The 27,346-nt window shown below is 37.9% G+C and overlaps 1 protein-coding gene across 1 annotated transcript in view; it reads right to left on the reverse strand.

Annotated features, from left to right (window-relative positions):
- CDC37L1 (cell division cycle 37 like 1, HSP90 cochaperone) overlaps window positions 1-23,507 on the reverse strand; it is a 29,597-nt gene extending 6,090 nt beyond the window's left edge. The window contains exons 1-5 of the mRNA XM_049774264.1: window positions 23,236-23,507; window positions 18,726-19,007; window positions 15,782-15,875; window positions 4,515-4,630; window positions 3,927-4,049 (exon numbers count right to left, since the gene is read on the reverse strand). Coding sequence (XP_049630221.1) covers window positions 3,927-4,049; window positions 4,515-4,630; window positions 15,782-15,875; window positions 18,726-19,007; window positions 23,236-23,343 — 723 coding nt within the window. The 5' untranslated portion in view covers window positions 23,344-23,507. The remainder of the gene's footprint in view (window positions 1-3,926; window positions 4,050-4,514; window positions 4,631-15,781; window positions 15,876-18,725; window positions 19,008-23,235) is intronic.
- Window positions 23,508-27,346: the final 3,839 nt, after the last annotated feature.

The following is a 27,346-nucleotide window of genomic DNA, read 5'->3' on the forward strand; positions in this document are numbered from 1 at the left end:
ATGGGATACTGGGACTTGAACCACCACCGTTGGTCCTGGATGGGTTGTTACTAATTTTTTTGTTTTTGTTTTTGGGTCACACCCAGCAGTGCTAAGGGATTACTCCTGGCTCTGCACTCAGAAATCGCCCATGGCAGTTACGGGGGAACATATGGAATGCCAGGATTTGAACCACCATGGTCCTGGGTCGGCCATTTCCAAGGCAAACGCCCTACGGCTGTGCTATCTCATAGTATGGACATGGTATCTAGTATATTAGGGCTCTGAACTTCTTCAGACAAATGAAAATTATTAAGGAACCTAACCATCTGTTTGTGTACGAAGTATCTGTCAAAATTACTTAGAAATCAAAAACTGGGATTTTTTTTTAAATAAGTGTTTTTCATAGGCAAAATACTCCATAATATTGAGACTAAAGGCATCTTCAAGGAAGAAACACCACTGTCCAAGCAAGTGGAAGCAGAGATAAACAAATGAGGCTACAGTAAACTGAGAAGCTTCTGCACCTCAAAGGAAACAGTGACTTGGCCACCCACAGAATGGGAGAAACTATTCACCCAATACTCAGATAAGGGGCTAATATTTAAGATATACAAAGTACCAACAGAATCTAACATTAAAAACAACACCTAATCTCATCAAAAAATGGGGAGAAGAAATGAACAAACGGGGTGAGGGACAAAAAAAAAAAAAAAAAAAGAACAAACATTTCCTTAAAGAAGAAATAAGAAAAAGAAATACAGATGGGTAACAGGACATAAAAAATGCTCCCTATCCCTAATCATGAGGGAGATATAAATCAAAACAATAAGGTATTGTTTCACACCACAGAGAATGGCACATATCACAAAGAACAAGAACAACCAGTGGTGACATAAATGTAAAGAGAAAGGGACTCCCATTCACTGCTGGTGGGAATGCCTTCTAGAAAGTCTAGCCTCTCTGGAAAACAATATGGATATCCCCAATAAGCTATACATTGAGCTTCCATCTGACCCAGCAATACTCCTCCTAGGGATATATCCCAGGAACACAAAACACAATACAAAAATGCACTCTACACTCTGATGTTCAGCACAGAACTATTTACAACAGCCAGGTGACAGACAACAGATGAGTGGGTAAAGAAACTGAGGTATATATACACAATGGAATACTATTCAATCATTAGAAAAAATGCAGTCATGAAATCTGCTTAGAGATGGGTGAACATGGAGATTATTATGCTGAGTGAAATGAGTCAGAGGGAGAAGAATAAACATAGGATAATATCACTGATCTGTGGCATAAAGAAAATAATAAAGTGCAGGGATGATATCCAGAGTCAATAGAGATGAGGATTATGAGGACTAGTCCATTATAGGAAGCTGGCCACAAAGAATGGAGAGTTCATTTAGAGAGTTAGAATAGAGAAGGGTCTACTATGAAAGGGACATGTATGGCACCCTTTCATTAATGAGAGAGATAGATTAACGAGAGAGAGAGAAAGGAAAGAGAGAGAGAGAGAGAGAGAGAGAGAGAGAGAGAGAGAGGAGAGAAATGTCTGTCTAGAAGCAGGCGGGGAGGATAGGTGGGAGGGAAGAGGGCATCAGGGAGGGTGAGAGGGAAACTGTTGACAATGCTGATGGGAAATGTGCACTGATGAAGGTTGTTGTATATTGTATGATTGTAACTCCATCATGAACAACTTTATCTGTGGGGAAAAACTGTATTATGAACAACTTTGTAACTATTTGTTTAAATAAAAATCATTTCAAAAAAAATTCTTTGGGAGGAAATCAACAACAAAAATAACACTAGTTTTTTGTTTTTATTTTATTTATTTTTTTTTAAGAATTCTTGTTTTAGGGCTGGAGTCTTACACGAGGCTGACCCAGGATGGACCTTGTTTTGATCCCCAGCTTCTCATATGGTTCCCCAAGCCAGGAGCCATTTCTGAGCGTATAGCCAGGAGTAACACCTGAGCATCACCAGTGTGGCCCAAAAACAAAACAAAATGAAACAAACAAAAGAAAGAATCCCTGTTTTAATTTCTACCAATAAGTATTGAGAGATACATTGTACATAAACATAGAAATTTAATTATAACTTTTTTTTTTATTTTGGAGGAGAAAGGCGAGCAGGGTTGGGACAGACGTGCTTGAACCCCTCCCGGGCTGACCCCTGGGAGAGCATGGGCTGCTGGTGAGAAATTTAATTATAAATAACTTTGTAATGCTTTCACAGCATTTCAATAATAGGATAAAATTAATTTTTAAAATCCAAAGTAAATATTATCTATTGTAAAGTAGATAAGTAGATAAGGCACTTAACTTGCATACAGCCAACCAGGGTTCAACCCCAGGCATCCCATATGGTCCCCCAAGCACTCCCAGGACAAATCCTGAGTGCAGAATTAGGAGTAACCCCTGAGTATAGCTGGGTGTGCCCCAAAACAAAACAAAACCTAACTAAAATGTAAAAGTAACAAACTTATTACATGGTAATGCTTTTAACATTTATTAAAACAAAACTTTTGGGGTGTCTGGCTTACTATAAGATAGCTAGATTGGGGCTGGTGAGGTGGCGCTAGAGGTAAGGTGTCTGCCTTGCAAGCCTAACCAAGGAAGGACCGCGGTTCGATCCCCTGGTATCCCATATGGTCCCCCGAGCCTGCCAGGGGCGATTTCTGAGCGTGGAGCCAAGAGCAGTCCCTGAGCGCTGCTGGGTGTGACCCAAAAAAAACCACACACATAAAAAAACAAACAAAGAAAAGATAGCTAGATTTAAAGATCATTCTATATTAATCTTTATTATACTTGTAAAAAGATGAGAGTAGGGGCTGGAGGCCATAGTCTAGCAGAAAGGATCTTCCTTTCCATCTGGCTTACCTGGGTTCGATCGCAAGCATCCTATAGGGTCCTCAGAACACTTTCAGGAGTAATTCTTAAGCTAACAGCTAGGAGAACCCCTTAGCACTGTTGAGCCTGCCACCCCCCCACAAACAAACAAAAGATAATGAGGGCCCATATCAATTGCACAGCAGGTAGGGTGTTTGCTTTGCCATGTAGCCAACCCAAATTTGAACCCCAGCATCCCGTATGGTAACACAAGCCTGCCACGGGTTATTTCTGAATGTAGAGCCAAGAGCAACCCCTAAGTGCTGTAGAATGCGGCCTCTCTACCAAAAAAGAAGATAATGAGAGTAAAAGTGGCATATAGTATCATGATACTATGAAAATATTTTTTACTTAGAAATCCTGAAAGTCTGCAAATTTCTCCAGTGTCCTAAACTTTATGTTGAGCAATTGTTCCCTAGGGTACATACCTAAGAGGATACTTGCTTATTTTTAATTATTTTATATTTTTTCAGCACTGTAAAAATGCTCATTCAACTTTACTAGAAAATGTTCCACAGTAGTTCTATTAATACACTCATAAATAGTGAATAAGAATTCTTTTTGTGTGTGTGTGGGGGGGGGGGAGGGTCACACCCAGCAGAGCTCAGGGATTACTCCTGGCTCTATGCTCAGAAATCACTCCTGGCAGGCTCAGGGGACCATATGGGATGCCGGAATTCGAACCATCGCCCTTCAGCATACTAGGCAAACGCCCTTCCTCCATGCTATCTCTCCAGCCCCTTTCAACCTGTTCTGGTTAAAAGGCTTTTATTATTTGTTTTTTTTAGGCCATGTCCAGTGGTGCTCAGGGGTTAGTTATTCCTGGCTCTATGCTCAGAAATAACTCCTGGCAGTGCTCACGGGACCATATGAGATGCCACGGGATGCCAAGGATCGAGCCCAAGTTGGCTGCATGCAATGCAAATACTCTCTCCACTGAGGTATCGCTCAGCCATGGATGGTTTTGGGTTTGTTTGTTTTCTGTATCAACAAGATGTCTCTCCAAGGTCTAATTTTCCCATTAAGTGATATCAAATAATTACTTACTTTGGCTTTCTGGAAAAATAAACGAAAACACCCTCTTGGATCCACATTACAGTTTTTGGCCATTTCCATAATAAACTGCATTACAACAGCTTGATGTGCTACTTGTTCCATCAGAGCCCCTTTCTGAAAATAGATTAAATTGTAAGAAATATCCCTGAAATCTATTTTAATATGCATGAAGTGGGGGGGGGATTAAGGTGAGGGTGTCTGAAGGACTGAATCCAGGGCCTCATATAGATAATGCATACGGTCAACCAAATGACCTTATGCCCTATCCCCAAGAAATATATTAATATTATAATTAATATTTGCATTTTAATTAACCTTCCTAATAGGCAAAAAGAACAAATAATATTTTAAGTAAAGAGAGAGGGAATTGTGAGCAAGCAAAGCAGAATAAGAAACTGTTTCCATAAACTAATGGGAATGACTTTTAAATACTTTAAACTTAAGTATGATTACAGAACAAATTAGAATTCCATTTCCTGTCTCTTGGTTTCATTTAAAATAATGTTAAAAAAAATGGGGGAAGAAAGTACAAACAAAAAATGACATTAAGTTCCGCCAAATTCCAGACTCACACAATACCTGTTCAGCTTCTAGATGAAAACACCATAAAATAAGGTATTTAGCAGTTTCTTCACAGACAAGATATGGATGGTCAGACAAAAATCTTTGACTATCATCCCATCGATTCAACATACCTGTAAAAATAGAAACCATGAATGTCAAATGCTTTCTTCTTGCAAGTGAAAAACTGAATTTTAAATGATTCTCTGTAAAGATACAATTTTTAATTAGCAAAATAATGTATACAGGCAAAATGTGAATGAAAAAAGCTAATTTTTGGGGGGGAGGGCCACACCTTGTGACACTCAGGGGTTACTCCTAGCTATGCGCTCAGAAATCACTCCTGGCTTGGGAGACCATATGGGACACTGGGGATCTAACCGAGGTCCGTCCTGGGTCAGCTGCGTGCAAGGCAAATGCCCTACAGCTGTGCTATCGCTTCGGCCCCCAGTGAGGTAATCTTTTAAAGCAATACCCATTATACTAGAAATAGCTTCCTTAAGTCATAGAATACTTTATTGTCAATAATAGAAAAAGTTAAAGTAGAGTAAATAACAACAAATCACAGTCCGAGATGCAACTCAGTGGCTGAGCACTTGGCTTGCACATGTTAGTTTCTGGGTTTGGGTTTGGATCCCTGCACTCTTCAACCTCCTTCCCCAACACAGTCAAATTTCTTTGGCAAGAGTACATGTCTTACATGTGCAGGGATCCAAGTTCATTCCTAAAACATGTATCATGAGATATAATCCTGGATAACCTGGCCCAAGCACCGGATAGGTCAAGAAGCATCACACTGCTAAGCCAAGAAGTGAATCAAGTATTACTGGGAAAGGTGCAAGAAGAGCCTCAGTACTGCTTGGAATCTCTGAGTCTGACCCCCCTCCCCCCCACAACAACCAAAATCTGGAAGCAACTCAAGTACCTGAGAACAGATGAGTGGATAAAGAAACTGGTACATCTACACAATGGTATACTATACAACTGTTAGGAAAAATGAAGTCATGAAATTTGTTTATATGTGGATGGATTTAGAGTATTATGCTGAGCAAAATAAGTCAGGGAGAAAGATATAGAATGATTACACTCATTTGTAGGATACATATATTTTTAAAAGACAGTTTTGGCAATATCCAGAGACAACAGAGACAAGGAGGATCTGTCCATGGTAGGAAGCTTCCTACAAATAGCAGGAGAGTGCAGTTAGGGCAGAGAATGACAATGATCATTGGAAATGATCATTCTAAAACTTAGTGCTGCAAGGAGATAGAGTGGTAGGCATGGTAACCCTTCAGTAACAATATTGGAAACCAGTGTCTAAAAAAGCAAAAAAAAGGAGGAAGGGGGAGGGGCAGAGAGAAAGGGAGAGAGGGGAAGGTTAGAGAGAGAAGGAAAAATGTCTTCCAGAAAGGTAGGGTGGGAGGGAAACTGTGGACATTGGTAGCAGGAAATATGCACTAGTGAAGGGTGTCATACACTGTATAATTGAAAATCATGAATAACTTCGTAACTATAAAAAAAATCCTATATTATTTTTCATAATGTAAACTATGGTGTTTAAATAAACTAATTTCTAAAAATCTTAAAAAAAAAAAAAAAAAGCATACCACAAACACTCCAGGCAGCAAAGCCCACAGCCCAGTTATCAGCACAAGAGGTCAATATATATATATATATATATATATATATATATATATATATATATATATATATATATATATATATACCCAAAACAATTATAATAATTGAGGAATCAGTAAATAAATAATACATGATTACACTTACAATACATGGTTGTTTGATATACTGTATACCATTAACATACTACATTAACCCATAGTATTCAATGGCAACTTTAAGAAAGTGCATAAACCATTTAAGACAGTAAAGCATTGTAAGTAAATGGTTAAAAATCCTGGATCCTTATACTCCAAAACCCCTGATTATAAGGATTCAGGATTTATAAACATTTACTTACATGATTTTACTGCTTTAAATGGGTTTTCACTTAATTAAATGTGCCACTGAAAATTGTGCATTAAATAGTTCAGTGGCATACAGTTCAGTTCAGATGCCTACCTCTTCAGCTCAGCTGCGACTTGTGGACTGAGCTGGAGCACCACCCCCTCCAAGCAGACCAAATCAAATAACCTGTATGACCTGAGTGTAAGCTGAGTTTGGGTTTTCTGGCACAAATTTTATGCCGGAAAAACTCAATTTATACTCGAGTATATATGGTAACTTACCAAAGAAAAGCCAAACCAACAGGAAAAACTCTTGGACAAACTGGCCTCACAGCTGATCTCACTAGGCCCTTCAAGGGCCTCTACAAACCATGTTGAACCACACTGTCACCACAGGAGCTCATCAGCCCAGCTCCACAGATTCTCAAATTCATGTACAGGGCCATCACTTTCATGACACTTCCATAATTTTAGTAATGGTTTCACAATATAAATTCACCAGATTGGACATTATCATCTGATATGTGGCTTCTACGCCACATAACCTCAACATCAGAAACAACAGAATGTTCAACTGGTAATATACAGTTTCAGACAATGATATAAAACCCCTCCATTGCGAGATATGCTCACATATTTTCTTCTCATTCATTTTTCTCTATAATCCCATTACTCTTTAAATGCACCAAGCAATATTAAGTAAATATAAAGTAAATTTCATCCATGCCAAGGGGCAATCTTCAGGGACATTAGGAAACTGAATGACCATGGTGGAGGGAATATTACAATGGTGGTGGGATTGGTGTTGGAATATTAATCAGAAATAACTATTATAAATAACTTTATAAACTAAGTGTCTAACATAAAGTTAATTAAAAATGCATTCATGGGAGATGACAGTACAGCAGTAAGGTGCTTGCCTTGCAGTATATCAGGTTTAATCCCCAGCATCCTATATGATCCCCCAAGTTCCACCAGCAATCACTATTCCTGAGTGCAGATAGAAGTAACCCCTGAGCACTGCTGGGTGTGCCCCCCCAAATGTATACCAGGTCTACTGTTTACTTCAAACAAATACATATATAAGAATACATACCAAAACAAGAGAGATAGCACACGGGTGAGGGGATTGTCTTACATACAATAGTTTGATCCCTGGCACCACATATGGTTTTGCCAAGTACTGCCAGGAGAGAGTCAGGAAAGTCAGGAATAAGTCCTAAGCATTGCCAATGTGATCCAAACCATGCACTTCCCTCAAGAAAAACAAAATAAAAACACATAGCAAACTATTATGGAATTGATAATATGGTTACAGATATGTCCCTACAGACATTTGTAGGAAGGGTCTTAATTAGGTAACTAAAATAATTTAACTTAGTAAAAAAGCCCCAAACCTTAAATTATTATTTTGAACTTATAAATGGGCGGTAACTCACAATACAGAATGATGGCTAAGGAAACAAATTCTAGAGATAACTGTCTAGGAACATATATTGCCCTTATACTGTAGTGGTTACTTTATGTCTTTATGTTTCCATTCCTTATATACAAATAGTAAAACTTAGGTTTTTGTGAGGGTTAAATGAGCTAAAACATACAAAGGAAGTAGAATAGAACCTCAGAGAATAAACACTTGATAAATGTTAGCAGGCACTCTTTCCACAAAAGTAAACAATCAGTATATTTACCCATAATGAAAGATGGTCTAGTCCTTTAAAGCAACCTTAACTGCAGGCCATTTGGCTCTCTGTGGGAACCCAGGGCATTCCAAAGGGCCATAGGTGAAAATCACATGAGGAACCACAACATGAATCTAGGGGACCAACTGGTAGGACAAGGAATCACAGGAAAGAAATAAGGTCAAAAGGGGGCCACAATCAGAACAAGATTGAGAAACAATCTTGTTTGAGAAACACTTTAAACTAAGCTTGAGTCTTACAAACTAAGATATTTTAATAATTTCTTTACCTATTAATTTTTCTGGTTAAGTATCTAAATACAAATGCATTGACCCACTATCAAAATTCTACCAGATTCCTAGAATAGTTCCCAAATATACAGGTTTTATTGGTTTCCCTTTCCATTTTAATCCTTTAAATTACAATTGAGCATTTAAATTTCTCAATGTGCTAATAAAATCTTCCCAACAAGGTTATAAATTTCAGAAAGATAATTGGATTCTTTCTACACTTACTGAGCCCCCTATCTTCTGCACTCCCAATCAATTACCACCAGAAAATGATTTAAATCTACCATGCACAAGAACTCATCATTATTTATAACCAAATCCAGGGCAGGAGCAAGATCTCAATAGTTGAGTAAATACTTTACATGCAAGAGGTCCATGTCCTCCTATCCCTAGCACAACATAATGTCCCAAACACTTCTGGGAGCAAATCACAAACACAGAGACAATAGTGAGTCCCTAACAATGCTTTGGTGCAGTACAAAAAATGACGAGAAGAATAGTAGACGAGTTAAGGAACTTTCCTTGCATGCAGTTTATCCCTGTTTAATCCCTGGCACCACACCACATGGTCCCTTAGCAGTGTAGGGAGTGACCCACTAGAAAGAACCAGGAGTCCAGGAGTTGCCTTGAGCATCTCCATACATAAGTCTTAATTCCCTCATTACCCCCCCAATACAAAACAATAAATAAACATGGATACATTCTCTCCCTACTAATTACTATGCTTCCTAGGCTATAAGGTCAACTGATCAAGAAATCTAGTAATTCCTGATATTCAAATCATAACAAAGTCCATTTATCACACTGTCAAGGGCCAAGATATAGCTCAGTAATAGGGAGAGCACTTGCCTTGTTCATGTAAGGTACTGATTTGTCAGACATTCACAGTGACAATGATGAAATCACATATGAATGGTTTTTCTACTGGTAAGTCATCCTTTAATTCTTAAAACCCTTAAAAAGTTTTGTTAGGGCTTTTTTTTATTTGTTTTTGCCATATCTGCTGTACTCAGGGCTTACTCCTGGCAGTATACCCAGGAATCATTCCTGGCAGTGCTTAGGGGAACATATGTGGTAGTGGGATCAAACCAAGATTGGTCACCTGTAAGTAAAGTGCCTTAATTGCGACACTCTCTCTCTGACCCACTAAAATATTTTTATTTATTATAAAAATTTAAAACTTTTCAGGGGCCAGAGCGATGGTGCAGCAGTAGGGCTGTTGCCTTGTATGCAGCTGACCCAAGACAGACAACGGTTCGATCCTCCATGTCCCATATGGTCCCCCAAGCCAGGAGCGATTCTGAGCTCATAGCCAGGTGACCCAAGCGTCACCGAGTGTGGTCCCCACCCAAAACATTAAAGCTTTTTCAGAAAAAAATGACCTATAATTCTACAAAATAAAATTAAAATCATAATGTACTTCCTTCAATAAATTAAAAGATAAAATTATATATTTTATTATTTTATATTTTAAGAGTACTTTATATTAAATGAATCTTTAAAATATTTTTTTAAATAGTATTTAAGTGACTATACCGAGGAGACTGGGATAATATAATAAAATATACTGAATATAATGAAATAGATACATTCCATAGTAGTTATGCAAATCTTTAGTTTCTGATAAAATCTCTAGTGACAACATCCTACACAACTCACAAATGCTGAATCACAGCTAAGTGAACAGATGACATGCTATAAAAAAACTATTAGACCATCTAAATGCAAGAGATGTGGTTCAAGTGGCAGATTACATGCCTCATATGTGCAAGACCCTGGGTTCCCATACCAGCCAATACTGTCAGACAAGATCTGAGGCACAAAAACAACTAAAGCAACTCTGATGATCATAAATATAGTGACATCAAAAACAAATACGGCTTTTTATTTTCAAATACAGCTTTTAACAAAACTTTTGTGAAACTTAAAACAGACCAGTTCTAAACTGATTTTATATTTATAAAGCATCAACCAAATATATTAATAAATGATGTACAAATCAGAGGGAAAGGAAGATTTCAATACTTTATAATATTTAATAATATGATTAAACTATTTTAGGCAAATTCTATCTAATTGTAAGTGTAAAACCAATAGAAAGTTATAACTCTAAAGAATATTATTATCTGAAACTATAGAATACTGTTTATGGCCCATCCAGATTCTTGGAGAGAATATAGTATCTCTTTCAAGTGTCTGAAATGCAGCTCAGATCTAGAAGGCATCTAGCTAGGGCCTTTAATTACAGTTTCTATGCCAGATGTTATTTCAAAGGAATACTCTATAAAAGTGTAATCATTACTCTGGTGCTTTTTTTTTTCTAAATCCACAATCAGAAAATAGCAAAAATGTCTGCATCCACTTAGCAGAAGCAGAATTAAACTTTCATTGTTTAGTCTACATTTCCATTATCAACACACTGTGCTACAAAGTTCCAATGGACTTTTCCTCATCATCCCACATGACTCTATGTTGGTCCACTTCACACTAATGGTAGGTACATGGTGAGGAGGAAATAGAATTTGTATCAGGTATTTCACTAAGATACATGCACACATGAAAAATGTGGTAGCCTACTACCTTAGTAACATTTCTGGGAATCCAATAGGTTGCAACAATAGGTTGATATCTCCTCCAAAGTGAGAAGGCAATGTGGACTTCCACTAAGAAACAGCCACAATGTGAATCTGGGAGTGGCTATCAGGTCTGCCTGGCTTTGAAACAGTAAGGCTCTGATTAGTCTTATATGATGAGACACTAGAACCCTACATAAAACCCATGATAAAGCAACTGTTTATTATCACTTGTGAATGTCAAGTCGATTTTTTTTTTACTATCTCATGACTTATATAATATGTAAACAAAGAATCATGATACTAAATTTAAGGTTATGCAGGTTTCTAAGAAGAGGACCTACCTAACCAGGATAACCAGGAAATAACCAAAATTGCCCAGTAGTATAAACAATAAAACCTTAATATGCACTGGTTCCCTAGACTAGCTATAGCAGAAACCACAATTCATAGCCTAATTTGTCAGTAGCAGAAATCAGAATTGAAACCTCAATAATGCAACTGTATGTCAGGGAGATCAGCTATCAATCAAGTAAAGGCTTGATTCAGGTTCCATTTCATTCTAATGGGATTAATGGTTCTTTTTCACATTTTAGGTTAGGTTTATGATCCCTCCTTGCCATGTTCCTGACATTCTATAGTATTAGTAGACAAGCTATTCCCCACTCATTATTTTTTGACCGAGAAACTTATTTTAAAGAAAAAGAAATTAGAGCAATGAGCTTAAGAAATTCACTGGTGTTTTGAATATCACTGCCCAAGAGCAGTAGCTTTTCCAGAATAGTAAGACATTTGTTCCTTTGAATTTCTTTGTTAATACCCCACCTACTATCTCTCTCACACTCTAACCTTTTCTCCTCAGCTAATCTTAGTCTATTAGCAAGTCCACTTATTTTTAATTTTTTTGTCCAGTCATCTATTTTATTTTTTTACATTGCAGACTTAGGTGAAATATCTAGTACTTGTCTATTTTCTTCTTATATTGCTTTAAACAATTCCCGCAGCTCCTCTCATTTTGTTTTTAATGAAAATTTTCATTTGTTTTTATAACTGAATAGTATATTATATACATATATGGCATCTTTTGTTTGTTTGGTTTTGAGCCATATTTAGAGATGCTCAGGAATTACTCTTTTTTTTTTTGCCCTGCCTCCACCCCAGGGTTGGATGATCCATTTTGAGGTGCTAGGGATCAAACCTGGGTCGGCACCTACAGGCAAGCTGTACTATCTCATAGTATATCCCATATATTATATCTTCTTTTTCCAAACTTCTAGTAATGGAAAGTTCCATATGCAGTAAGTTACTACTATATTTTAAGTACTAAAATAATAATGCAATAAATACTATGGTATATGTAGCTTTTTGCATTACAATTTTGAATTATTTAAAAAATATTTTGTTTGTTTTTTTGGGCCACACCCAGTGACAAGCAGGGGTTACTCCTGGCTATGCGCTCAGAAATCACTCCTGGCCCAGGGGACTATATGGGATGCCAGGGATTGAACCAGGTCTATCCTGGGTCAGCCATGTGCAAGGCAAACACTCTACTGCTGTGCTATCGCTCTGGTCCCTAAAATAAAAATTTTGAATTTCTTGGATAATACCCAAAAATGGGAATGCTGGATTATATGGTAGTTCTTTTTTTTTTGTTGTTGCATTTTTTGTTTGTTTTTTTTGGGGGGTCACACCTGGTTGTGCTCAGAGTTACTCCTGGCTCTATGCTCAGCAATCCCTCCTGGCAGGCAAGGCAGCGGGGGGGGGGACGGGGGGGGACGGGGGGACGGGGCACATGACCATATGGGATACAGGGATTTGAACCACCGTCTGTCCCAGATCGGCTGTGTGCAACGCAAATGCCCCACTGCTGTGTTATCTTTCCAGCCCCTATATGGTAGTTTCCCTCCTTGCTCCTGCTGCAGTGATCCAAGTTACACACACACCTGGGTGAGGTACTTATATATTTAGTTGCAGTACTTGCATATACAAGGTTATAGAGTAGCTAAAATTACTTTTGACAAAGAGGATATTCAACATAAGAACCTCCAGAATCCTGCACGATTGTGACATAGTGATAGCAAGAATTTTGGCCTGTGAACATATATGCTTGCAAGCCAGGCACTCTGAACTGTGCTATCCCTCCTGGCTCAAACTACTTTATTAAGGCAGTCCTAATTTATATTCCCAAGCAATGTTTCATTGGTTCATATACAGTGCCTGTGGCCTGTATTTCTTAGATAGTTGTGACATTCTTACTCACAAATTTGCTTCTGATCAAGGCACTGACTTTTGGCAAGTTTTATGCCCAGTGTCAGTGGGTAATAGCTCAGGTGTTACTCCTGGCTATGAGCTCAGAAATCGCTCCTGGCTTGGGGGACTATATGGGTTGCCAGGTGATCAAACCGAAGTTCATCCAAGGCTAGCATGCACAAGGTAAACACCCTACAGTTTGCACCACTACTCCGGTCCCAAAAGTCCTGAATCTTAACCCCAAACAAGTGGCATTTTGATTTTCAGAGTACCATATTATTTCCAATCCTCAGATCAAAATGTTGCTACTGGACTCTGCCTTTGCAGATGCTGTTGCCTTACCTCCCTATCTAAATAAAAAATTCCTGTGCTCCTCACATTCTAACCCAGATATTATGAGAAGTCCTTTCTCTATTGGGGGAAGCCTTTTTCCCCAAGGAAAAGCTATATTTCAAGTTTTGTACACATATTTCTATTACTATAATATATTTCTATTATATATAATTATATATATACCTAGAACGGAATATAGATCTATAGATCAATATATTGGAATAACAACTCAGGATCTGCAATTATCAGCCACGATGCATAAAATCTGAAAAAGAAAGATGCTGACTATATACCCTAAAATAAGCAGAATCTCAGGAAGCAAAGAGAAAATAAGAAAAAAATCAGGGGCTGGAGTGGTGGCACAAGTGGTAGGGCATCTGTCTTACACGTTAACCTAGTATGGACCGCGTTTCGATCTCCTAGCATCCCATATGGTCCTCCAAGCCAGGAGCGATTTCTGAGTGCAGAGCCAGGAGTAACCCTGAATATCACCGGTGTGGCCCAAAATCCAAAAAAGAAAAATATCAAAACCTAGTTGGAGGGGCCAGAGAGATAGTATGGAGGTAGGGCGTTTGCCTCACATGCAGAAGGATGGTGGTTTGAATCCTGGCATCCCATATGGTCCGCTGAGCCTGCCAGGAGCGATTTCTGAGCATAGAGCCAGGCCCCTGAGCGCTGGGTGTGACCCAAAAACCAAAAAAAAAAAAAAAACAAAAACCAACCTAGTTGGGAACTCAAAAGAGGCTATATGAAATTAAAAATGTGATTAAATTGTTTTCTGAAGTAGTATCAACTAATAGATTAATCTTTACACAATTCGGTTTACTCTTGTCACTCTATTTTAATTATGTCTTGTAATCTATGGGATTTGTCTGTTTCTACCTCAATCTTTACACATTGTTTCTCATCAGATCTTTGAATATAGCACTTTGGATTGGAGGGGAAACTGGATGGTCACACATTCCAGGTATGATGGCTTTTTCTCCTCAGATAAAAGGCTTGATTGGACAGGAATAAATGCTCTTTCCCTTTTGTTTTCCGGAGTTCCAGGAAGCAGCTTGGATTGTCAGCAGAGAAGAGGAATAAAGAGTATCAAGGGGAACTTTTCCAATATCTTTTCTCATTTAAAAAACAAAAAGCAAATTAAACACATCATAGGAATACCTTATAATCCCACAGGATAAGGCATAACTGAAAGAGCTCACAGTACTCTCAAAATTCAACTATTAAAATACAGAAAAAGTGGCATGCCACCCACCGATATTCTGTCTTTAACATTTTCACTAAACTTCTTATATTTACCTCAAGTAGAAACCTATACCGCTGCAGAAAGATACTTTAAAGACGATGCTCAGATACAAGTAAGTAATTGATTCACCTATATGGGTAAAACTGGATAATGAATGGATTTGCTGGTAAGCTTCTCATTCGAGGAAGAGGATATGCTTATGTTTCAACAGATGGCAACCCAGGCAAAGAACTCTGGGTCTCACTTTGCCTTGTCAGAAGGATTCCTACAAATTCAGACACAAATGCAAGATAAGACGGTAAATGACCCGTCAGAACTGACACAGATCACTTGAATGGATGAGAACAGAAAACAAACTGCAACTCCAACAGGTAACCGGGACAATAAATCAACAACACAAAAAGAAATAGCAACTATCAAGGTTGGAAAAAATACAATTCCAGGATCTCGATTCTATAGATGAGGAAAAGAGTCCTGCTCTAACCAAACTTCATAATTTAGGAAACACTATTTAAACTCAGCATTACAATGCGTATATAATATCCCCATTTTGACTGATTACTTTTACTAGAACCATCATAAGAGGATATTAATAGGTCAAATCCATTAGGCATAAAGGCAAGGTGGCAAAATTTCTAAAAGCCTTGTGGGAAGGACAACATCAGTATGTCAACCAAAGGTTTTACGATAACCATTTGAAAAATAATCAGTTTGCAGAAGACAGTCAACAAGCCCCACATAAACTACTTCTATTCTTGATAGAGGATCTCCACCAAGCCTCAAAATAAAGTAGTACAGGGATTTATTCAATAATGTCTGAAACCAAAATCAATCATATGACAGAAATAGTGACATAATTGCAGTTACCACTCTTCTTATTTGCTCTGTGCATTTCCTAACTACTCACCATATATTACAAAAGAAAACTCAAGCAGCAGACTTACCAAAATATCTAATTTTTTGTTCATATTTCTGCATAAATGATTTTGATTTATCTTCATCTTCTGTTTCATTCCTCTTATCTTGATTAATAAAACTCTAAGAAAAAAACTTGAAGTTAAAATCAGATTTTTTATTCTAATTGAATGTTCTCAGTATTGATGCTAAGCAATCCTTTCTATAGAGACCACATCGAGGTGGTAGAGTGTTATGCTAATGATATCATTAAATTTCATCTCTTAAACTCTACTAAAGTACTAAAACTTTTCTAATGAGTTTGTTTAAAATTATGTATGTGTGTGGGGCCGGAGAGATAGCATGGAGGTAGAGCATTTGCCTTGCATGCAGAAGGATGGTGGTTCAAATCCCGGCATCCCATATGGTCTCCAGAGCTTGCCAGGAGCAATTTCTGAGCATAGAGCCAGGAGTAACCCCTGAGAGTTGCTGGATGTGACCCAAACCCCGCCAAAAAAAATTATGTATGTGTGGAAAATTACAGATTTCAGAAAATATACAGAAAAACAAATTAGTCTTTTTGTTAAACTTAATTTTCACACAGAAACATTCTTTACATGTATAGTTTATATTCTGTATTATTCATTCCATTAAAAATTTGCAACTATTACCTAATTTTTCCAGTTTTTGCTATAACTAAATAAAATTCAAGTCAGAGAAAAATTATACATGTATATGCACTATAAAATCTGTAAGATATAAATTTAAAATAGACCCTTCCGGTAAACTTTTCTTAGTAGAGACCAAAAATTGATTGATTCTGAAATTATACAAATTTCTATTAAGGAAGTGCTTATTTTCAGTTGAATAAGTCATAAACAGACAAAGATAAAATTTCTAGCTAGCCAGAAAAATTGGCAGAACAGTTTTCAGAACATTCTGTGATTACATTTAAATCCAGAGATCATCATTGCCAAAAATAAAAATAGCAAACTAGCTTTCTGTCAGTTTACAATCAGGAAGTACACAAAAGTTTATTATAAGTTTCAAAATAAAAGTTTTTTTCAAAATAAATGTATTTTTTCTTTTATTCTGTTATCTAGACCAGCACTGTCCAATAGAAATATAATCAGTCACAGTTGTAAACTTTTCTGTTTGCCACAGTAAGTAAAAGAAACATGAAATTAAGTACAATAGTTATTTAACCAACATATCCAACATTAAATATGTAAGCAATACAAAAATTATTAATAAAATAATTTTCTTTTGGGGGGTACTAAGTCATTAGAATCTGGTGTGTATTTTACACTTACAGCACATCTCAATTCGGACTAGCCATATTTCAAGCGTTCAAAAACACATGTGGCTAGTGGCTATCAAGTTGGACAGCGCAGATCTAGACCATTCCTCTCAAGTCTCAAGCTCCCAGACAAAATCAATGTACGATTTTGAGCAAATGACTGGAACATAAAGATAGTACTAATTAATTTGAGGTGACTTGTAGGCTATGTTAGAACCTAAGTTTTAAAAACAAAAGCAGAAACAAATGAAAATATTTTCTTTGTGACCACTCTGTAAGGAGATATTAAATTTATGAAACAACTTATTACTTTGATCATTTCCTCTTGAAAACGAAAAATATTTTTATATAACTTTGGGGTAAAAATGAAAACCAGAAATAACTCTTAGAAATACACATTAAGAATAGTTACATAGACAGAACAAATCATTAAATGATAATAGTGAAAGAGGAAATTATAAACTGGTATGACTTACAAATGTTAACAGTGCTTATCTTAAGAAACAGAACTGAGTAAAGGAAACCCTTTAATTATTTTACATACGTTTTCATAGTTAGGTTATTCTTATAATTTTCAACAGTTAGAGATAATAATGGGGTGAAGCTAGCAGTATTGACATTTACTTATATGTATTATTTATTGCTGTAATAGAACTCGAGGGAGAGGAAAGTGGGCTAAGAATGGATACCAGGATAGAAGCAAGCAGTGCTATAGATTGAGATATCTAGAAAAGAACAATATTTATAAAGAGTGAATGTGGACTTAGATATGAATGAAGAATCTATCCCTGAAGCTTGAGAGTTGAGTATGAACAGAAATAATTACTTACACATTTAAAGCAAACCATTTTCATTGTCCAATTTTTGATATAAAAGATAAAGGATATTCTTACACAGTCCAGTGAGAAATAGAACACTGATCTCAATATTGGCATAAATAATTTAGTAATTCTTTCAGTAATAATGCTGTGACACTAGGTCCAGATTATTATCTGAAGTTTAGTAAATACACACTAGCAAATATCAAAACTTACATTTTAATAAACTGAGAGACTACATATTACTGTTAAACTGATATAAGCTGACAAAGCAATACCCTGAGTTTTACCAAACACCAAGCCCAATGATACTTGATTTGTCTTCATAACTGCTCTAGATTTTGGGACGGTCATTGAGAGGTTTTTTTTTTTTTTCGGGCCACACCCATTTGATGCTCAGGGGGATGGAACCGCATAGTGATCTTTCCTTGGCTAGCGCTTGCGAGGCAGACACCTTACCTCTAGCGCCACCTCGCCAGCCCCGAGAGGACTTAAATGACTTACCAATGCAACTAAGTGAACATGTCACAAAGCTATGATTTGAGGCAATTTGACTCAAGTCCATTCTTTTATTCTGTGTCTATATTGCTACTATATATTTGTATTAAAGTATAATTACATTAGACTCTATTGGGGATACAGGTTTCTGTAACAAGTACTTTGTATTAAAATATCAATATTGAATACTTCTGCATATAGGATTGTTATTTTGCTACCAAATATTCACAACTGATAATATATATACATATATATATGATATATATACATATCACAACTGATATATATACATATATATACATATACTTGCTATGTACATATGAATATATATATACACACTCGCTTTTTATTATGGTTCAATGTAAAGTAAGGTTGTACCTTATTGAAAACATCCTTGCTAATGGCATCCATGTTCCACAGACACATTCTCTCTCTTTGTACAAGAGCTTCTTCTTTCTGTCGCCATTCTTCTTCCCGTTGCCTCAGTTCTGATATTGCTGTTTGTGCTTTGGCATGTTCCTGATCCAAGGACTCAGAGTTATGTAGTGCTAAGCTACCAAGTTTCTGTTGAGCTTCAGCGAGATTCCATTTGCAAGCCACAGAGCTCTTCACAAACTCTTTTTGTTTTTGGCAAGCCAGTTCAATTCCATCATTATACATCTAGAAGAAAAACAATATAAGAAATGAAGAAGGTAAATATTGTTTACATAATTTTTTTTCTAAAAAATGTTTCTATTACAATGTTTTTGGTAGGTATACTCCCTTTATTGCACAGTTATAATTTATATTATAAACTTGGTTTTATCAACTCTAAATTTCTTTGTTAATCTATGCTACTCCCCTGACAACCTACCACAACAAAAAGCGTGGCAACTAAAACAATGTCCTGCATCTAGTTATTGCTACACATTTAATTTATACTCTTCACAATTCTCAAACAACAGAATGAGGACAAAAGCTTAAACTCAGTTCATTACCTTAATTCTTAACATGCTGAAAACCAAACCATTAAGTGTTTGGCTGTGCAAGTCCTATACTGGAAAGAGCCTTTCATTAGAGAATTTCTTGGTTTCTAGTTTCACTTGTATTATCCCAGTCCTTAGTGATCTAGATTTTCTTTTTAATTAACTATATCAGAAAACTTGTAACCTAATATTAATTAAACAGGCAGTTATTTAAAAGGAAAAAAGCAAACATGTGACTGTTCCACTCAAAGTAATTTGCTTTAATATGCATTGAATCATTACATATAAGGAGCTAAGTGGAGTTAATTCCTTATATACAACAGTATAAACTGTTGTAAAGCAAAGGCATATATGTACTTTGATTTTGGGAGGAGGGTTATGAGAGGCAACACCTAGCAGTGCTCAGGGAACCACATAGTGATAGAGATCAAATCCTGAGCTCCTCCACAAGCAAAGCATGTGCTCCAGTCTTTTCAATTATCTCGCTGGCCAGCATGCTCTGGTTTTCTTTTACCCAAAACAGATCAGTTTCAAACTAAGTATTCAGAATAACTTATTCCATTCTGTTTCCTTTATCTGCATCACTTATTCAAACTCTTACTATTTCACCTTTAATATATAGTTGTTCTTATCTCAAACCATTCTCCAGTCTACTAGAGTTAAAGCAATTTTTCTTTAAAAAATGTCATTTGAATCATCTCAGAATCTTGGCATAAAGTACAACTGTGGTGTGACATGGCATAGTCAGTAACTCATGATTTCCAAGCACTTCCTTTGACTACTTATTCTTCAACTTGGCTTATTTTTCCTACCTCTCACCCCAGTGTAGTGAACCCTTCCTTCCCTATTCAGATTTTGATATAACTTCTTTAAGACTGTTATTCCTTTCTATCACATCCAAGTTATATATACTTCTACAGTGATGTGTTCACACAATACTATGCTTATTTGTTTACTCATGTACCAGACCCTTGAGGGGGGGCTAGAGTTCAACAAATCTTAGATATAGAAATGACTTTCAGGGGCTGGAGTGGTGGCGCAAGCAGTAGGGCATTTGCCTTGCATACACTAACCTAGGACAGACTATGGTTTGATTTCCCCTCTCCCCCTCCGGCGTCCATATGCTCCCCAAGCCAGGATCGAGGAGTAACCCCTGAATGTCACCAGGTGTGGCCCCAAAACAAAACAAAAAAGACTTTCACTTCTTGGAAGACTAATGGTGGCAAAGAATTCTAAGGCAAGTAGAATGCAAGGCCCCTACCTCCTAGTTGAATTTTCAGGTAACAGATTACTATTGGGGCAAATGCCAACAAAGTTGTCTTATCTACTCATTTAGCTGAGTTGAAGCCCAAGTACCACTGAGATCTTACCAAGTAAAATGTCTTATCTTTTTCTTTTTTGTGCTTATAGACTATGAGAAAGAACTGCATGTTAACCACTCATTTTTTTTTTATTTTTATTTTTTTTTGTTTTTTGGGCCACACCCGGCGGTGCTCAGGGCTTTCTCCTGGCTGTCTGCTCAGAAATAGCTCCTGGCAGGCACGGGGGACCATATGGGACACCGGGATTCGAACCAACCACCTTTGGTCCTGGATCGGCTGCTTGCAAGGCAAACGCCACTGTGCTATCTCTCCGGGCCCAACCACTCATATTTTTATAAAAATAAATTGAAAACAAAACTGTAAGCAATAAGATATATTTTTAAAACTTTACAGAAAAAATATTTCAAACAAATTACTAAATTCCAAACTATCTTACTTTAGAAGATCTCACAACTATGCAGCATTTATGATAAAAACATTAAGAAATCTAGATCCCCTATTTAGTATGATTTAACTAAAGCTTCACTATTAAAAAAGATTACCAATATTCAGAAACTGAATAATTTACTCTCTAAATATTCCAATCCAAGACAAATTTGTTATAAACACACTAATTTGGAGGTGGTGTGGTGGTGTAATTCATCATGAATTACAAAGTTATTAATGATTAGTTTCAAGAATACAATGCTTCAACCCCAATTTCTCCACCAGTGTCCAATTTCCTCATCCACTGACATCCACCTTTCTCTGCCACCATCTTACACATTTTTAATAAATATTGACATTGTAAGCACACTAATATAAAATTCGTAAACATTGCAAATTTTAATACCAAAGGTAGTTTCAAATTGTTTTTTAAACTTGGGTCTCAACTAATAAGTGGGTTCCAGTTTAAATTCTGCAACTAACTATTCTCAAGTTAGTCTCACTTTTATAATAAAGCAGCTGTGCCTCTTCACTTTTAAATCCCTGTCTAAGTAAGTGTGATTCTAAGTGCACAAATAGAAAGTTTATATATAGATATTTTAAAAGTTGAGTTATTGGGGCCAGAGAGAGAGCATGGAGACAAGGGTGTTTGCCTTGCATGCAGAAGGATGGTGGTTCAAATCCCAGTATCCCATATGGTCCCCCTAAGCCTGCCAGGAGTGATTTCTGAACGTAGAGCCAGGAGTAACCCCCGAGCGCTGCTGGGTGCGAACCAAAAACAAAACAAAACAAAAAAGTTGTTATTCTTATTTCTTTTGTGATTTGCTCACAATGCACTGAAGTTCTTTCTATCCTTTCTATATCCTTTTTATTCTTTCCGTATGACTGCAAAGCTATGATGGCAGCTTATGCTTATTTTTCAGTTCCCTCCACCACTCTGTAACTATTATTTTTGTATATAAAGATGACACTAGTGATTCATAATTAGTTAGTGACGCCTAGCCGATCAACTTTCATTCAGTCCTAAAAATGCCTTGCACTCTCCCAAGGACTGGCTGGCCGAAGTACATTCTGTGGTTATGAAACAGCATTTTCCTCTTGTGTCAAGACAATCGAACCCAGTGAGCTGGACATAGGATCTATGACCCTCTACTTCCTTCTAAAAAGATTTAAATCACTCATCTTCACTAACAGCTGGTAAATGAGCGAAAACTAGGATGTAGTTTCACTTAGGGGGAAAATGCTCAATTTTTCAAAAAGCCTTAAAAGGCTTTAATCCAATTGCATTCAACATATTGAATGTTCATTCTATGATCCTGAAAATATCCTCCCCAAACACGCTCAAGTTAGCAGAAAAAAACAAGGATAAAGTGACATATAGAAGCATGCGAGTGAGCACTCCTGATGATAAGCACCCGAGATCCTAAACAGTCTAGCACCATATCTGGATAAGTATTAAGTGCACAGGACTTAAGTTTGGAAACCACAAGGAGTATCAGAAATCGGCGAGTTGGGGTGGTTGGGTGGGTGGGTGTCTGCAGGGAAAGCTCAGCTGTCTGCTTTTAGTGGAGAATGAAGAGAAGCAAAACTGGAAGCAACACCTGAGAATGGAAGAGATTCATGTCTGCATCCCAAAACACCGGGCATCAAAGGGGGGGAGGTTTACAATAAGGACTAAGATGCCCAAAGTCGGTATAAAACTGGGGAGCACATCCTTGCAAAGAAATCAGGCCTGGCTAGATGACTGATAGAGATGCAAACACACCCCCACCCAGGGCTTCACTGAGCAAACTGTACCCAAGTGCCAGAGCCTGCAACAGATACCAGTGCTGTGATAAAAGCGTGCACAGCAAACAAAGGGTCAGTGTCAGAACGTGAGACGCGGCTCCAAATCTGGGTGCAGTCTGGGGGGACGTGAGGGGGGGAGACAGCCAGTCTTCCCAGGGTGAGGAGAAACTAGCCAAGGTGAAAAGGGTGTGTGCACGGAGCAGCCTGCAAGCAGCAGGAGGCTGGAATTGTTGGCCAGCCCCTCCTGGAGCCGCTCAGAAGATGCGACGAGCAGCGACTGCCTCCGGGACTGCAGAGGGGCCGGGGAGCGGGCAAGGCGCCGAGAGGAGAGCGCACCCAGGCGGCGTGGGGGCCTGCGCCGCACCTCCCCTCGCCGGCCCCTCTCACCTGGGCGCGGGGAGAACCCGGCGACGCGTCCAAGTCGTTCTCCTCCTCGGCCTCGCGCTCGGCCCGGGGAAGGCTCCAAGGGCCCGGCGGGGGCCACGGCTGCTCCATGTCCGGCCGCTGTCCGCCCCGCAACCGCCAATGCCAACCGACCAGGCGTGAGTGAGTGGAACCTGCGGCGCCGAGCCGGGCGCCTCGGCTAGTGGGTTCCGTTACCCACAATCCCTCTGCCGGCCGGGAAGGGAAGGAAGGGAAGGGGAGGGAAGGGAAGGGAAGCCGGGCGCACGCCCCCCCGCCCGCCCCAGCCGCACCACCACACTCACTCCGCGGAGGGAGACGGGCTTCGGCTGCACGTCACTTCCGTTGGGAGGGCGGGACCTTAGCGGGCTGTCCCGAGCATGCGTGTTGTCGCCGCTTTCAGATGGATTTCCCTCTGTTCTTTCCAGCGTTGTCTCTCAGACTTACCGCTAGTTGTGCAGTATTAAGTAGTTCTTGCCTTCTGGATCTGAAACGCCCGGGATGTGCTGAGACATCAAACCACTCTGCAATTGGTTTCAAAACTGCACTTCGAAGGACAACACTATGAGAACAAATATTAGCACAGATAACAATAATAAAAACTGCAACCCCTTCTTAGGCATTAATGAATATGGTTGTTCTCAAACTGGAGGTGAGGCAAAGAAGAGGGTCTCCAGAATGTTGATTACTGTATATACTCGAGTATAAGCCGACTTTTTCCCTTGCACAAAATTTACACCTCAAGCCCCGAACTTGGCTTATACTCGGATTATACAGGTTATTTGATTCGGTGCACTCTCACCCAATCAAGTGCATGTCGTCTCCAGTCACCTGCTGTCTGCTGGAGGAGGCAGTGAATGCTTCAGCTCAGTCCACAAGTCACAGCTGAACTGAACTGTATGTCACTGAACTCTTTAACCCACAATTTTCAATGGCACATTTAATTAAGTGAAAACCTCATTTAAGGCAGTAAAATCGTGTAAATAAATGGTTATAAATCCTGAATCCTTACAATCAGGGGTTTTGGAGTATAAAGATTCAGGATTTTTAATCATTCATTTACAATGCCTTACTGTCTTAAATGGTTTATTCACTTTATTAAAGTTGCCATTGAATTCAATAGATTAATGTGATATGTTAATGGTATACAGTAAAGCAAACAATCATGTATTGTGAATGTAATCATGTATTTATTTACTGATTCCTTATTTATTGTAACTGTTTAAGGTATATATTTTTATTTTTGAAATTTACCAGTGGCTGCTGCATTTTCCACCTCGGCTTATACTCAAGTCACTAAATTTTCCCAGCTTTTAGGGTAAAATTGGGGGTCAGCTTATTTTCGGTCAGCTTATACACGAGTATATAGTATCAGTTTTCTGCTCATTTTGACGTACAGGCAACAACAGTTCTGTGGAAATAGGCCAAACAAAGATAATGGTTCAATGCTACAGCACTTGCTTCACATGTTTGAGGTCCTAAATTGATTCTCAATAACCTCCAAGACCACAACACACCATCCCTCCAAAAGAGATGAGAACATCTTATTCAATGTATAGAGAGGACTTTTTGTCCTATGTATTTCATTTGATCTGGAGACATGGATCAGTTGTAGAGTGCTTGTTTTGAAGAGTGATCCAAGGTATTGCAAACATCATCAATGACAAAAATAACCAATTAATATGTTTCTTAAAAGCTTCCAGTGACTTTCCCTTATATGCCATTTCCAGAAAAGATTTAAATAAATTGTGGTTAGTTTTCTGGAGTTATATACCTTGCCATCCAAACAAAACAGGGGTTCTATTAGCAAGGATGAAGAATATATGGCTGTTTGGCAGGCAATTAAATTAAATTACTTACTATATTATTCTTGTTTCTGTCATCTACTGCTAGACTAACTCTTGAGTATCATTATTTAACCTCTTCTATCCTTACCCAGGTCTCTCATAGAATGCTCATTGGTCTTCTAATTACTCAGACATACCAGTTTCTTTCCTGACTCATGATATCTTCATATTTGTTGATTTTGCCTATATATAATTTCTCAGTTTTAAAAGTCTTGCTAGTGACCACAACTTTCCTTTTTAAACCTTACGTCTTTGAGAGTGTGACCTATCCACTGGGTTTCTGTAATTTCGGTTCCAATTCTATAAATCTGTCTAGTCTTCACTACCTAGGCACTTTCTTCCTAGTGTTTACCAAACCATTACTATCTTACTTCTGTTTACTTATTTTATTTCTTCCTTTACTAGAATGAAAGGTCCATGTAGTAAATATATTATTTCTTTTTCACCCTGTACTTTATTGCCTGGAACAGGACATAGAAGACACTCAATGAATATTTAGACTATACTGGCAGGAAGAAAATGAGGGGTGGGGCCATTGGTGGAGGAAGTGAACACTGATAAAGAAATTGGTGTTGATGCAATGTGTGCCTGAAACTCAATCATGAATAACTTGTAATTTCACAATGGCAAAAATTAAATTAATAAATGTGAAGTTTATAGAAAAATAAAAATTAAAGGGAAAGTGTAGCATTAAACTAAGAGAGGGTGAAGAGGGTCTGGGGAAAGAGGTAGTTTTGTAGGTGAGAAAAGGTGACTATATTACATCAGAAGTAACCTCATTTCACTTATTGCTGACTTTGGGGCTAAAATTCTATGATACACAGTATGAATCAAAAGATTTCTACTTTTTTAAATATACAATAATATAATTTCTTGGAAATTGCTTTATGTCATAATTAGCTTATGGGTTTAATGGACATAGAACTAGTCAACTGAAACTCAAAGGGGGAAAATTAGTTTTGCTGAATAAAATTATTGTAAAATGAAAAGATATGAACAATACAGTTCAAAATGCCCAACAGCAGTCTCTGTGGAAGGCTTTATGTGGTATCATTATGTATTGAGCCTACAAATGTCAGTGAATCAAAGCAGAAACCAAACATGAGTCTGACTCATGAATTCTTTTTTTTTTATAATTTTTTATTTTGAATTATGAGAACAAAAGATGCAAAGAAAGAGGACAAGGTAAAGTTACAGTGGAAGGACAATCAGCCATAACATAATCCTCAGAAGAAGTCCCCTTGCTGATATCTTAACTTTGAACTTTCAGCCAAAGAACGTTAAGATAAATAAAACAGAATCCATGTACAATTACTTTGTCCCTCAAGTCCCCAGATTGTAGCACATTATAATATTTCTTAATAGCATACAAGGCAATCTAAAGCCATAAACCTTACGTAACTACTTAAACATTAGAGGCATGGTATTTTTTACATTTCCATGTACATGCATATTAGCTTAAGTTAACCTCAAATTTTAAGTGGGTGCATTGACTCATGAATTCTAATAAAGATTGTAATAGATTCTGTGCATGGTTCTGGATCCCAAATGACTTCAAGATTGTTGAAAGCTGTATTTGAATCAATTGCAACTTGATTCCTTCCTTGGAAGTATTCCTGATGCTTAGGAGACATTCTCCAAAATTATGTATTCTTAGATTCTCAGATTGCCCACTCTTGGTTTATATTCTCACAGATGACTATTTTTCAGATTCAGTGCTTTTTTTCTCACTTAAGTGAGTTTCCTCTCTGAATTACTTGTAAATTATTATATCACAATAAGGTGCATTTGAGGTGAATAGAGATGCCATATTTTCTCCCTTTTTTCCTTCTAGGGCCAGCCAAGTGGTGCTCAGAAAATTCAGGGGCCACTCTGTGATTCTCAACCAATTGGGCCAGTAATTTGTTGCCATGGCCCAAATGCTGTGCAGTCTCTGCTCGAGACTGCAGCACTGGGATTACCCAGACCACTCTAAGTAGTCTCAAGGGTAACATCTAGTAATTATCTGGGGATCATGTTGTTCCAGGAATAGAACTGGAACTGGCTGCATGCAAGAAATGCATTTAGGCACCAAATGACCAAATGATCCCTCTGGACCTCATATTTTCTTTTGAACTATATAGATGACTTTTTTTGTTTGTTTGTTTGTTTGTTTGGGTCACACCATTGGTACTCATGGGTGACCCCTGGCTCTGCACTCAGAAATTATTCCTGGCAGGCTCAGGGGACCATATGGAATGCTGTGGATC

The sequence above is a fragment of the Suncus etruscus genome, chromosome 1 (genome assembly GCF_024139225.1).
Source record: "Suncus etruscus isolate mSunEtr1 chromosome 1, mSunEtr1.pri.cur, whole genome shotgun sequence".
Taxonomy (NCBI): Eukaryota; Metazoa; Chordata; class Mammalia; order Eulipotyphla; family Soricidae; genus Suncus; species Suncus etruscus.